The sequence below is a fragment of the Botrytis sinoallii genome (assembly GCF_014898435.1).
Source record: "Botrytis sinoallii strain Bc 23 chromosome Unknown BSIN_022, whole genome shotgun sequence".
Lineage (NCBI taxonomy): Eukaryota > Fungi > Ascomycota > Leotiomycetes > Helotiales > Sclerotiniaceae > Botrytis > Botrytis sinoallii.
Genome location: NW_024066049.1, coordinates 358,746 through 373,089, shown reverse-complemented (window position 1 = coordinate 373,089; position 14,344 = coordinate 358,746). Strand labels below are relative to the sequence as shown.

Below are 14,344 nucleotides of genomic sequence, written 5' to 3'. Positions count from 1 at the left end.
GCTACCACGACCACGACCACGACCACGACCACGACCACGACCACGACCAACAACAACAACTCCACCAAAACTCTCCGAATCATTGAACCCTTCGATTTCCTTACTCACGAGTCACTACCTACCGACTGAAGTTAATCCACACGTTATCTGAATACCCAGATACCCCCACGATAATCATAATAGAAGAAAGATCAAAGATAAGAAAGATCCTTCGGAACTTGAATCCATATGGCATGAATGATAATCAAGTCTTGAAAGCAAAGACGCGATAACTTTAATCTTGACATTCAATCAAAATCCACCACATATTGAAGAGAGGTAAGCAAAGTCAATGCTGATATCCAAAGGAAACAATCTTCCGCTGCACTATGCCTTGAATTGATATTTCATTATCAAAGCATTGAATACCTACCTAGGTACATACCTACATACCCACCTACCTACTTACTTACCAGACAAACCTCTTCCGTAAATTCGGTAGGTTGAGAGGTTATCAAAAGTTACACAATCAATGTGTGTACAAACAAGCCTCATTATCCTTTTCTTTTGGTCTTTTTCTTGACCGAATGAATGATAACGAGCTGGAATGATTACGCCTTTGGAACATTCGAACCCGTCTGTATTCTGAAAGCATTGGCTGGTTTGGTGAAACGAAACACCAGCAAACACCAACCACCAAACACAAAATAACAAACATCCATCTCCATAATCACGTGGACTAATAATTTTCACTACTCCAGATTCAACTCAAATCTCGATGAAAACTTTCATCAATCCCGTTCTCGGAATCCATTACTGCAAGTCGGTGAGAACAACTTCTGGGCCGGGATATTGATTGACAGCAAGTGCATCCGTTTGATCTCATCTCGGGTTCCATTTCTATACTTAAAGCAGACATCGGTCCGTATTTTGAATTGAGTACTACAGAATCGAGATCAAGAATACTTTTGTAGTATCAACTCCGAGAGTTGGAGCCCGCCTATCACATTTCAACCCGCATTGAACTCCATTCAAAATCTCCTGATAGCCAATCAAGTAACCATTTACTCTAACTCAATCTGCAATCATGAGCTGGAAACCTGGACATGGTGAATGGGAATTGCCGAAATTAAAAGAGGCTCATCAATTTACGGTAAGTTCGTACATCTCCAAATATGTAACTACGGGTGTTTCTGAAAGCATGTCGGTGAGAATTTGATATGCTTCCACCAACTTTTTCTTTAATGCACAGCAAGGAAGATTCCTGAGAGGAAGAAACCCAATATCTAACTGCATATATCATTCTTTAGAATCTTCCTACCGGTATGTGATTACCCGTTTCGGTATCCCCTCATACCTAATCATGGCCTGACAAGTTTCAGAAACACGTAAAAATGCTCCAACAATCGAAAAGAATGAATTTTGGACAGTCAAATTTTATCCCTACACTAAACCTGGTGTCGATCCCATTTATGCTGTGGTAGGTGGGAGACATGTAAGTTTTAACCTCTCCCTTCACTCATCACATCTACATTACTAAATTAAACATAGATTTTGATATGTAGACCTCCTACTGATAAGAAAGGAATCGAGGTTGTACGATTAATTATCGACAAGGAGGTAAGTAGTTGACTTGAATAACCATTATGGTTGATCATTGATACGAGATCCTTAGCCAGATACAGAGCATTACGCATGTTGTTGGACAAAAGATTTAGCGAAGCCTCTCCTTTGTGTAGCAGGACTCAATGCCAAAATCAAGATTTGGGATGTACTTTCGGGCAAACTTATTAGGGTGAGTGACATTGGAATGTCTTCGTGTACCAAATACTAATTATTATTAGGTACTTGTAGGACACGGAGGAGTATGATTACCAAGTCATCACAATGTAGAATTGTAAAGACTGATCAGTGACAGGCAATCAATGAATTGATAATCTCTCCAACTGATCCTCACATATTAGCATCTTGTTCCAAAGATACTACAATTCGAATCTGGAGTTTGGATCAAAACAACGAGGAACATCCTTGTGCGGCGATATTGTCAGGTGGCCATAGAACAACCATTTTAACAATTGTACGTCTACATCATTCGTAAAATCATCTCAGATTACTAACTCACAAAAGGCTTTTCATCGTTCTGGTCGATATTTATTATCCGGAGGCGAAGATTACATGGTATGTCTTGTTAGTATTCATATTCTGGAGAGAAAACAATGATTTCTAACATCATGTAGTGGACATTACCTATCTTTCCAGATGAAAATACTGCAACAAATAAAGCAACAGAAATTCAATTTCCACATTTCTCGACATCTGAAATTCACACTAGTGCAGTCGATTGGTAGTTCCTCATGTCTCCATCATCACCATATTCAATTCCTCTCTACCCCTTCCTTACCTCAGGCCACAAATGAAAATCTTTACTGACACTCTCCTCCCAAGCGTTCAATTCCACGATGATTCTATTCTCTCTCGGTCAGCATGTGAGGACTGTATAGTACTTTGGGATATCACAGGATTTGATTCTGAAGGCCGACCTCCAAGTCAAGATGAAGCACCAACTCAACATGAGGCTGCTAATGGAAGTGCAACTCTGACATGTTTTACGGATCCGACAAAGAACGATCCTTATGTTAGATTAATTGAGTATGTATTGTTTTCCCTTCTTTTTGTTTCTTGTATTTTTGTCTTTCCCTTCCGATAGAAGACTTGTGACCTTGTTTCAATCTGGTTGTATTCATTCAATGCATGATGAGCAGAAGTAATCTCCCTTTCCACTCCGATCTCAATTTAAAATGGTAATAGTAGAAAATTTATGCTGCTGGTCTTTTTCTTGGTATATTATGGGGGCAAGCCCCCAAACCCCCTCAGCTCGCTACGCTCGAAGTCTTGAGTATAAAAGCTATGTTGATCGTTAAAAGATTGCCCACGCGTATGGCGCGGTATACATCCTTGAATCGTCCCTCTTGAGTTCTCCAGCAGGTAGTATATTATTCTAGTGTTCGGATAAACACGAATTTTTATCACCGAAAAGAACATTTTCTCTTTGAATAGTCTGCCTCCACGACAGTGGCCCCCGGAGGGCCAGCGGAGCGTCATCCAAGGGAATACATGCTCTCTTAAATTTACATCGTTCCATTTTTATCTTTATTCCCACACTCATAATTCAATTTCACCATTCCTGAACTAATTTCAACCAGATTTTCCACTCCAGGAACAGAAACTGCTTGGATTCGCTTTTCGCTCTTTGAAGGCATTCCACTTTCAGATCAATCTTCATCTATCGCTCCCGATCAAAACTTGGATCCAAACACTGGCCTTCCTCAAATATCTCATTCTATACTCGCAATCCCTGCTCTCGGATCCAAAGTTTACTTCTGGGATCTCAATCGTCTAGTCGCTTATAACGAATATTTACGCTCTTTACCTCCACACTTTACCTCTAAACATGAATCTGAATCACAAGGACCTTCCTCTTCATCAAATTCAGGCCTAACATCTGGTCAGCAAACCCCCAATTCCGAAGAACAACCCCAAAGTAAAATGAAACGTCCCGCATTCTTAACCCCTTTCCGCACCAGAGGCAAAAGAGGAGGAGCTTTCAAAAGCGTCACAGATAGAGTAAGAGATGCAAGTCCCGCAAGCTCCACCACCACCGCAACAAGTAGCTCGGGCCCATGTTCACATTCCAATCTTGCCTCTCATCCTCCTCTCAACGGATTGAAATTGGAAAGCGAGGCAGGAGGCGGCATCGTTGTGGAAAAAATCCCCACGACGAGAATGGATATTAAATTGTGGAATCACAAATACGATATTCGTCAAGCGTATCCGTTGAAGCGGTTGCTGCCTCATAAGGTTGAGACGGTCCCCGGCTGGAGTTTTATGGGCAGAGGTTGTGCTTGGAGTAGAGGGGGGGAGTGGTGTGTGGTTGCTGGGGGGGAGGGGGTCGTGGGGGTATTGGGGAGGTGGGCTGCGGGGGAGAAGTGAGATGTGAGATGGATGGGTTTGGGGTGGGGTGGGGTGGGGTAGGGAAGGGAATTAAATTTCTAGATTTATGAATACAGATTTGATTTCTTATTTTGCTTTGTTTTGTTTTGTTTTGCTTTGTTAGAGATATTATTGATATTGGTATTGATATTGACATGATATAAAATTACTAAACAATTTATTCATAACATTCCGAAAAAAAAAAGAAAGAAAAAAAAACTAAAGGTCTTCTGATGATATTATCTTGGATTTCGAAATTGTTTTATTTAACAAGGGGATTTATGGTACGGTACGCCTATACTCCGATTATATACATATACGAGATGATTTTTGATTTTTCATGCTCCGGTTTGAGGAGCGAGGATTACGGGATAATTGAGTTCGAGGGATGCTTTGGGGTTACCGTTCAACGGGACGAAATCGACGATGAGCGAATCTTTAACGGCGAAGACGGAGTCGTTTTGAAGATATTCGTCTTGTGAGTTGAAGATTTGGGTTGTGAGAGGTTTGTAATTTTCGTGTTGGACCTGTCGATTGTATGTGTGTTAGTCGAGTGCACATGGTAATTTTCAGGGTGAGAGCGGGAACTTGCTATTAAATGGATGTGTGCTGGTCGGAATGGATGTCGGTCTAATAATTGTAGGATTTTACCAGCGGGACCTGGATCTGCTTAGCGTTACCTCTTCAAAACGGCATATGGCATACCATCAAATGGAACGGGATATGGGGTTGGCTTCAAGCAATAAAATCCATAATGTCCATGCTCGTCAGTCTTGAACTTTCCTCTCAGGTTATGTTCCGCTTGTTCGTCATCTTGTTGTTCATATAATCCATTTGTTGATGCTTGCCATGCATCTACAGTAGCGCCAACTATAGGCTTCTTGGTCTTATGATCTGTGACTGTTCCATGCATATATACTATCTCACCATCATCAACTGGCGTTTGAATAATGGAAGATTCGTTTTCCAAGACGGGCGCATCGTGTCGGAAGAATGGTCCAAGAATCGCACTTGCGGTGGGAGCATCAACTGCATCTGCAGCTTTTTTGAATGTGATTTCGTCCACGAGTCTGTAGAGTTGACGTGTTAGAGATACAGAGCAATACTTCTGGGAGAAGGAAAGCATACGATTCTAAGCCAATGACGTCGCAAACTAATTGTCCCTCGTTTCTCTTGTGGTCGCTCATCTTTCCGGCTTCATTCAGAAGCTCAACTCCCAGCATCCATTCATCAACTGTCAGTTCTACTTCTCGCGCAAAGTCGTGAACGTGTTTGATGAGACAACTCATAACTTCTCTCATACGAGGACTGGTCTTGGGTCCCATTGCCTCAATGACATTTTGTGTGAAGTTTGGATCGAATTTGTGCGAGGCAGTGCCATTGGTATTTGCTGTTGCGTTGGCCATTTTGGATATATGGATAGGTATGAGTGAGAGTAAGAGAAAGAAGAAATGATGACAATATATCGATCAATTCATGAAGTCAACAGTTGGACGACGTTGAAATATATATCCGTCGGAAGGGTACTGCACTTCCGACGGATCATGGCGGCTTGGGATCAATGGTCCACGAAAGGCACACCTTCCCGGTCCACATAACGCCAAAGATTTCTAATGGCTTACAATTGATGAGACAATCAGACCTACATGTTACGATTGTGAAGTCTTGGACCCCGCAACACCCCACAGTATGAATGGATTTTCGGTGTCGACGGAAGGAATGAGTAGATGAAGCTTGGGATGTGAAGGGGAACTTAGGTAAGGTACACTGGTGGGGTCCGGAGATAAGTGGCGATAACCAATCGGAAGCGTGGGATTTGCGAGCCAACTAGGAAGGGCGTTCTTGGAAATCTCGTTACCTCCCCGATGATGAAACCCCCGCAATGATTCATGTACCGGTGGTGAGCTTTGACAGACAGACGCTTCAATTCCAGTTCCGCAATCGGCATTATCCACGATATGGAGAGGAGAGTTACGATCAATCGGTGTCAAAACGACATGCAAGATTATATCAATGGCTCTGTCTTCACTGGTTTCGATCGTCTGAAAGTCTCAACGCGATACAGATCCTTCTTCCAAGCCCTGGGTGGGACAATAGGTAATTGAAAACAGAGAGACCAAGGTTATACATACACCTGTCTGCGCAATTGCAATGTCACTTCCTTCTCTGGCCAGTAACGACTTCCCTTTCAAATACAAGTAAGCCGTGGCTTTATTGTCATCTGCATCACCAGGATTGCAAAGAATACTACCCTTCGTACGCCATTTGTGATGCTCACATGTAACCCCGCATCAAGCTGGAGTTGAAAGAACAGCTTCAAGTTCAACTATCAAGGCCATTCCGTGAATCATTATTTACTTGTCTTTCTAATACTTCAGTTGACCAAAGGTTTTAGCTCCTTTGCGATATATCTTCACTATACTTCCATATTTTCTACCTGTGAGACTTTCTGAATCGGAGGCGATCAAGAAAGATCTACGCGGGTATACAAAAAAATGGATTTGACTCGGGAAACCTTCTCGAAAGTGGATGTTCTCATAATTGGAGCTGGACCCGCTGGTCTTATGGCAGCAACATGGATGGCTCGTTGTGGAATCAATGCTCGAATTATTGACAAGAGAGGCACCAAGATCTTTACCGGGTATGGATTGTCGAAGAGTCCTAAGATTCAAGAAACCCATGGACTAACATGAGTTGTGTTCCAGTCAAGCTGATGGACTCCAATGCCGTACCTTGGAAATTCTTGATTCGTTTGGCTTTGCAGATAGAGTATGGAAGGAGAGCAATCATATGCTTGAGATTTGTCTCTGGAATCCAGACTCTGAAGGAAGGTTGAGAAGGTCGGATAGAATACCAGATACTATTCCTGGAATTAGTCGGTTTCAACAGGTTGTTTTGCATCAAGGTACGTACAATGGATTATTTCATGGCAGCAATAAGTCAACTAATATAGATGTCTCTTCAAGGTCGTATAGAGCAATTCTTTCTCGATTCTCTCGAAGAACATAGTAACATCAAAGTTGAACGTGGGATATTTCCATACACGCTAGCATTTGACGAAACAAAAGCGGAAGATCCAAATGAATATCCTATTGAAGTCGTTGTACAACATCTTACCGATGATCAAATTAACCCCAGACAGAGTCAAGCAACAAGAGATGGAGCAGCAACTTCCGATGGTCTCTTCCGAAGTAACATAGCTGCTGATGATGATACCGATGAAGTTTTGAGTGACGCACATGAAAATGAACTAACAGTGATAAATGAGACAGTCAAGGCAAAATATCTGATAGGATGTGATGGTGCACATTCTTGGACACGAAGACAATTAGGAATTCAACTCGAAGGTGAACAAACCGATTTCATTTGGGGTGTACTTGATATTATTCCCATCACAAACTTTCCAGATATTCGAATGAGATGTGCAATTCATTCCTCGAAATCGGGTAGTATGATGGTTATTCCAAGAGAAAACAAACTCGTCAGACTCTACATACAGATGACTACAACAGAAATTGGATCAAAGATTGAGCGATGGTCCATCAATCCTAAAATAATTTTGGATTCTGCTCAAAAAATAATGGCACCTTACAAACTAGATTACGAAACCTGTGATTGGTGGACAGCTTATCAAATTGGCCAGCGAGTTGCCTCGAATTTTTCTCAATACGATCGTATCTTCCTGGCTGGTGATGCAGTACACACCCATTCACCTAAAGCTGGACAAGGGATGAATGTCAGTATGCAGGATACATATAACTTGGGATGGAAAATCGCTGCCGTTCTCAATGGAACTGCTAATCGATCCATCTTGAGAACATACGAATCTGAGCGCCGCGCCGTTGCTCAAGAACTGATCACCTTTGACCATAAATTTTCTCGATTATTTTCTGGTCGTCCAGCAAAAGATATTATGGATGAAGAGGGTATTAGTATGGAAGAATTCAAAGATGCTTTCGAAAAGGGGAATTTATTTGCTAGTGGTGTATCAGTCAATTACGGCGCTAGTATCATTGTTGCCAAAGAAGACGATGCTGCAGCACAAGGTTATGAGATCGGAGTTGCCTCGAACATTAACACTAGAGTTATAGGAAAACAACACTTGGCCACTAATATCAAAATCGGAATGCGAATGTCCAGTTTCAAAGTCCTCAATCAATCAGATGCAAGACCTTGGCATTTTCAAGAACTCTTAAAAAGTGATGGACGTTGGAGAATTATAGTTTTTGCCGGAGATATATCAAACGGGAATCAAATGTTTCGAATCAAAACTCTTAGTGAAGGATTAAAAACTCTCGCGGCGAAATATACATTAGGAACCAAAAGAACTGACTCGGCAATCGAAATTCTGATGATCCATAGCGCACCACGAATAAATATCGAACTTCTAGATCTTCCGGAGATCTTCCATCCTTGGAGTACAAGGAATGGTTATGATTATAACAAGGTCTATGTGGATGATCTTTCGTATCATGAAGGGTATGGGAAGGCGTATGAGGGGTTTGGAGTGGATAAGAAGAGGGGTTGTATGGTGTTGGTGAGACCGGATCAGTATGTTAGTTTGGATCGGGGAGTTGGAGGATGGAGGTGAGGTTGAGAGTTTTTTGGGGGGGTTTTATGGTGGGAAATATGGAGGGGGGGTGGGGAGGGGATGGGATGGGTTCACAAAACTGAGAGAGGATTGGGAAATGAATGTAATTTGATGGGTGAGGGTGAGGGTGAGGGTTGTTGGGGGCTGGGATGTAGTGGGTTGTGAGTTATGGGGGAGTTGGCATTCAATGAGTATGTATATCTATCTTATTACTCATCAGGTAAAAAGAGAAGTAGAAGAAAGTTTCGAGATCAATAATTATTTTTGAGTAAGCAGAATGCATATAAACGTTTTGTGCGAAGGAGTGCTAAACGTATGCCAGGAATTCAATTCAAGGCGGGAGATCAAAGAGGAAATCAAGATTTCATAGGGAAAGAAGGCAGAAACTGGAGATCTATAATAAAATGAATTAGATGTCCCGAGAGTATCAGCCGAAAATAGCGAGCTTCGCTGCGGTTTTGGATGTGTAACAAAAAGAATGGGAGTGGCATGTGGAGTAATAGGAGAGTGTGGAGAAATGTTTTGTTGCGTATCTGTGAATTTTGGGGGTGGGTAAGGAAAGTGGGTGCGGAATTTGGGTGTGGGAATGGCTGGAATGGGAATGGCTGGAATGGGAATGGCTGGAATGGGAATGGCTGGAATGGGAATGGCTGGAATGGCTGGGATTGCTGGGATTGCTGGAATCAGCTAGAATCAGCTTGGGTTTCTGCGAAAGTGGTGAGGAGGGGGAGAGAAAGGGGAGAAAGGGGAGAAAGGGGAGAAAGGGGAGAAAGGGGAGAAAGGGGAGAAAGGGGAGAAAGGGGAGGAAAGGGGAGAAAGGGGAGAAAGGGGAGAAAGGGGAGAAAGGGGAGAGAGAGGGAGAGAGGGAGAGAGGGAGATAGGGGTAGATCTCCTTGGAAATGGAGGAGATTTGTTTGAAATGTGGGGTGGGTTGTCGCTGGTTTTTGGCTGGATCTCGATGAAATGGTTTGGGTCTTGGTGAAGGTGGTGAGAAAGGGACAGGTGGGGGTTAGAGAGACTTGATCTCCTTTGGAAATGAAGGAGATCACTTTGAAATGGGGGTGAGAGTGGCTGATTTTCTGGCTGTATGTCGATGAAATGGTTTGGGTCTCGCTGAATTTGGCGACGAATAGGAGAGAGAGAGCGGATCTCGTTGGAAATAGTAAGGCTTTTATTAAAATCAAGATGTATATCATTGTTTTCTGGCTGAATATTATCGAAAAATGCCTGGGTCTTGATGAAATCAACCAGATCTTTCGGAAAGTAGCGAGAAAGGGGAGAGATAGAAGAAGGAGGAATATATCTCATTAGAAATCACAAGCCCTCATCGCATTTAACCTACTTGTAGCTTTTTCTGGCTGGACGTCGCCGAAATGCCCGTATGTAGCTGAAAGTAGCGGGAAGGAGGTTTGAAAGGGGAGGTTCTTCGAAACGGCGGATTCTCCTTGGAATAGGTATGATCTCACTAAAAGAGCCTAGATCTCGCTGAAAATGGTGGAAGGGGGATTTTAGAAACAGCGGAGATCTTGTTAAAATCAAGATGTGTATGGCTATTTCTGTCTCGGTCTCGGGGGAAAGGGCCTAGATCTCGCTGAAAAATGGCGATAGATGGAGAGAGGGAGTAGACCTCATTGAAACCAACCTGTTTGTGGCTGTTATTGGCTGTGCCTCATTGAAAATACTTGTATCTCACCAAAACTGGCGAGAAAAAGAGGAGAGAGGGTAGATATCTGGAAATAATAGAACCCTTCCAAGGTTGTTGAAATTAACCTGTGTGTGGCTGTTTCCTGCCCAGGGCCCGTTGGAATAGGCCTGGGCTGGGCATCGCTGTTTTGATAGGGTTGTAGGGGGATTTTCATTTTGATGTTGATGATGGTGATGAGTGCTAGCTCGATGAGTGTCAAGAACGCTAAAAGAAACCTCGAGAGGTAGTGCAGTAATTTTTTGCATTTCTGCGGATCCTCGAATTTGTGGGGAAGGGTTAGAGAGGATGGAGTATCATTGTTAGTTTTATGGGGAGGGAGAGAGAGGTGGTGTCGTGGCATGGGTATTGATTATACTGGGCAAGACTTCTAAATACTTTATTATCGATGAGTCGTTTTGTTGTTGTTGATATCATTGTTGTCGTTGCTGTTGTCGTTGAAACTCGACCATCACAAATGGTAATTTGACCTGCGAGCTAGAACTCATCGAACGTAAATTGACTGAACTTTTCCAAATCTGCTAATCAGCGGCATCTCAGACTGAAGGAACCACATGTACATCTTTCCATTTTCATTGTTGCCTTCTTTATGAATTCTTGTCTCGAGAAGGAGGAAGAGGGGTGGTTTATATACTCATGATTGCTTTTCTGTATTCTATCTTTGGCTCATGAGTGAATAGCTGTCCTTTTTCTTATCATCTATCCACTTCTTGACGCTGGAACTCTTGAGTATATGGATGAAGAAAGTGCTATGTGATTCAGGGAAATATCTAGGTAGTAAATATGACATAGTGAAGGTAAAAGAAGGGATGGGCAAGCTAGAGTATTTCAAATTCACTCATTCATCTATGATCTCCCGGGTAATCACCTGGAGAATCTTATAAGGACAGTATTTAAGAGACTCAAACCCATAACCAAAAAGTACAACAATTTCCTGCACAATCGGAATTCTCGTCAAGGTGACGCTTTGATTCTTCAGACTCTTGCTGCTTGCAATGGAGATAATATAGGTTGGCGATTTTCATTTTGTAAAGAAGAAGCGTGATGGAGGGGAAGATGATAACAATAATACAGAGGAATACGGTGTCGAATAGTGGGTAGAAGATCATAGCTGCCTGGCTACATAAGTATTGACAACGATGATAGTCATGATTAAGTTCCATCAAAAATATGCTATCGAACAGAACTGCTGTTATCAAATCTTACCAATTCATAGGCATTCACACCAGCTACGCTAAAAAATCATGCATTCACAAAATCCCCAAAAACCCGCTCGATTTCTATATCTCCGAGGGAGGATAGATGACCCAGCTTTACATCGCTCCGCTGGACTCTTGACTTCTTTCAATGGCTTTGCATTTGGTCTAAAGAGAAGAAACTCGAGTAGTAGATGAGCGGGGGTTTATATACTCCTCCACTGTTTTCCCCTTCTCGCTTCCTGCATTGTGTTCCCCTTTTCCTCCTGTTAAGTATGAAGAAGAAGCTGGATATTGTATTGAAGATTGCAAAGAAAATTGAGATGTAGAATACATTTCTCACGGCTCATGACTCACGACTCACTGATACACAATAGATTAAAAATCTTTTCTCGCCTACTCTAATCCTATACAGCGGATACATTTATGAGTGAATGGATTTGGTTCGGAAGAAATATTTTCCTGTTGACAGGTAGACAGGTAGATAGGGAGATTCCTACCGTTAAAATCCATCGTATATTCCAACCCTTCAATCCTTCCAATACATCGTAAAACCATAATAGTATCCCATATTCCATATCCTATACATCACTCTCCGCAATACAAAAACATCCAGTCCTCAACCCTGAATCCTCAATCCTTAACATTAACATCAACATTCACTCCATGATAAATCTCTCTGTGATATATTTAAAAACTCTGAAATCTTAGATATTACATCATTATTATCTCACTCTTTCATTCTTCTCGAGATATGAAGTTTCGAGCTCGAGAGATTCTCGGAAAGGATTTGAAAGTTTGGTTGAAGTTTTTGTGTGGTTTGATGGGATGAGATGGGACATGTATAATGGGATGAGAATAATATAATATAATATGGTCTGGTATAGTGTAATAAGATATTGGAAAATGAGATGAGAGAAAAGTTGAGATAGATTTAATATCGATAATTCGAATCATGAATCTTACATTGATAAGATACAACACGGAACAATCCAGCAGCAGATAGGATATCACAGGTAATAAATCCGAGTTTCTGGTATAGGAAGCTTAAGAACGGGGGTTTAAAGTTTATATTTTTGGAGAGTGTTGAGTCTGTTGATGTGATGAAAATTGGGGTGGGAAGCTTCGTTTAAAGGTTTGGGGGGAAGAGGATGGATGAATCGATGAAAAGTATGATATTGTGATTCGAGTATTTGTGACGATGAGATGTGCAATAGATTAGTTGAAAGAAACGAGGCTTTGGATGGTTTGTACAGGATCATTATTAAAAGCAGAAAAATCATTACAGAGAAAATTCGTTAACTCCTTTGCTTGATAGCTCCTCAACATCGATGTGCAATTAAAAACTAGGTTGAGCACTCAGACCAGCGATGGATAAACTCAGAACAGAACAACAACTTTGTCATCTAAAAAAGGAAATAACTTCTCACTGAAACATTGAGTAATCACATAGAATAATATATAAATTGACCTCAACAACACCAAAAAGCTATCATCCCTGAAGACTCCAAAGCGACCTTTCATACCCCAGACACCTAACCTAACTAGATATCACTTTTCCCATTTACTTTTTATAGCTTCCCTTGAAAACCCTCAAGAAATCATTCTCTCCATCACCCTCATTCCATCTCACAAGTGGTTTCAACCCCGCGAATTTCCAAACCCCATTAACCTTTCTATAATAATGCTCATTGGTGGCATGACTATGACCCTTCAATTTGATCTCCTTCAAATCCGCATCTTTATACACTTGATGACCAGCTCTCAATTGATGATGACCAATAACATAATCGTCTGAGATTTTTTCCCAGCGGGTAGCACCGAGAAGATGTTGGGTCTTGACGCAAGGATCGCCGAGGAAATCGTCATCGGTTACCATGGCCATAAATTGGGAGGCAGGCATGGCTTCCCAGCGGGCTTTGCCAATGGTGGTGTAGTCTACGAGGAGCTCGGGTGCGATGATGGATTCGAGTCTTTTCCAGTCCTGTGGGAGTGTTAGGAGATGTGGGGGATTAGGTGGGAGGGAAGTTTGGGGTTGGGTTACCTTTGCATCATAGCTGTCACCCCAATCGAAGACTAATGCTGTGAGGTCGAGGTAATCTATATCTTATTAGCATTATTCCTTATCATCAATTTGTTGTCCGAAGACAAAGTAGAACGTGCTTACCCTCGAATGAAACTCTACCTTGAGCCATATTGATTGAGGATATGTTGTTTGTGTAAGTAGAAATCGATGTAAATATGAGGACGAGTGTGAATAGAATGTCAAAAGAAAAATCAAAAGAACAACGACGACTTGCACATCATATATGTACACTGCTAGAGCTAACGATCCAAGCATGAGCTATCTTGAGCTTGAGCTTCGCGCCGCTTCGATTCCTCGCGGCCTCGCTCTTGGTGAATCCTGAGCCCGAGTCCGGCTGCTTGTACAACCTCCGGGACGAATATGCACGCCATGACCCCCGGGTACCTTTTTTCTAATGGATACAGTAAACATTATCCTAGTGATAGTGTGGTAGAATGCTGTCAATACCGAATCTTGTTCGGACTTCCTCCAGTTTTTGGACGGATCTGAAACAACGAAAGCGAACTGTAGAGGAATTTGTTGTTTCTCATCGCATCGCAACAATGGTTGGAGCTCCGTAAGCCAAGGCTGAGATGGTGATGATGAAGTTGATGACGATGAGATTAGTCCGGACTTTACTGGGATCGTGTTACTGCATGTTTTCTGGCTGCATCTCGCAATCGCTCTTGATCTTGTTTCATGGTGACTGGCTACTATTCTGCTGTTAGATCTGTCAAACTGAATCATGAAGTTATCAATGTCGATCCGAAGACATGGGTTCAGGTGGGGAGTGACCTCAATGTGGGGGTGTCTCAACCCTA

General features: G+C 42.1%; 4 protein-coding genes across 4 annotated transcripts; 2 read left to right on the top strand and 2 right to left on the bottom strand.

Moving 5' to 3' along the window:
• Nucleotides 1-1,066: 1,066 nt before the first annotated feature.
• Nucleotides 1,067-3,969, top strand: EAF02_009818 (uncharacterized protein; the record flags this gene model as incomplete). Its single annotated transcript, XM_038905866.1, has 11 exons — nt 1,067-1,132; nt 1,290-1,302; nt 1,362-1,474; nt 1,531-1,599; nt 1,655-1,774; nt 1,824-1,844; nt 1,898-2,056; nt 2,107-2,166; nt 2,217-2,323; nt 2,425-2,628; nt 3,183-3,969. 11 exons carry the CDS (start codon nt 1,067-1,069, stop codon nt 3,967-3,969), a joined length of 1,719 nt encoding a protein of 572 aa, XP_038754289.1.
• A 338-nt stretch (nt 3,970-4,307) lies between these two features.
• On the bottom strand, nt 4,308-5,375 carry EAF02_009817 (uncharacterized protein; the record flags this gene model as incomplete). The annotated part of the gene is made up of 4 exons (XM_038905865.1): nt 4,308-4,496; nt 4,562-4,629; nt 4,675-5,039; nt 5,098-5,375. The coding sequence occupies 4 exons, from the start codon at nt 5,373-5,375 to the stop codon at nt 4,308-4,310; spliced, it is 900 nt and encodes a 299-aa protein (XP_038754288.1).
• A 592-nt stretch (nt 5,376-5,967) lies between these two features.
• On the top strand, nt 5,968-8,560 carry EAF02_009816 (uncharacterized protein; the record flags this gene model as incomplete). The annotated part of the gene is made up of 3 exons (XM_038905864.1): nt 5,968-6,610; nt 6,675-6,874; nt 6,936-8,560. The coding sequence occupies exons 1-3, from the start codon at nt 6,465-6,467 to the stop codon at nt 8,558-8,560; spliced, it is 1,971 nt and encodes a 656-aa protein (XP_038754287.1). The 5' UTR covers nt 5,968-6,464.
• A 4,462-nt stretch (nt 8,561-13,022) lies between these two features.
• On the bottom strand, nt 13,023-13,653 carry EAF02_009815 (uncharacterized protein; the record flags this gene model as incomplete). The annotated part of the gene is made up of 3 exons (XM_038905863.1): nt 13,023-13,442; nt 13,503-13,558; nt 13,626-13,653. The coding sequence occupies 3 exons, from the start codon at nt 13,651-13,653 to the stop codon at nt 13,023-13,025; spliced, it is 504 nt and encodes a 167-aa protein (XP_038754286.1).
• Between the last annotated feature and the right edge of the window lie 691 nt (nt 13,654-14,344).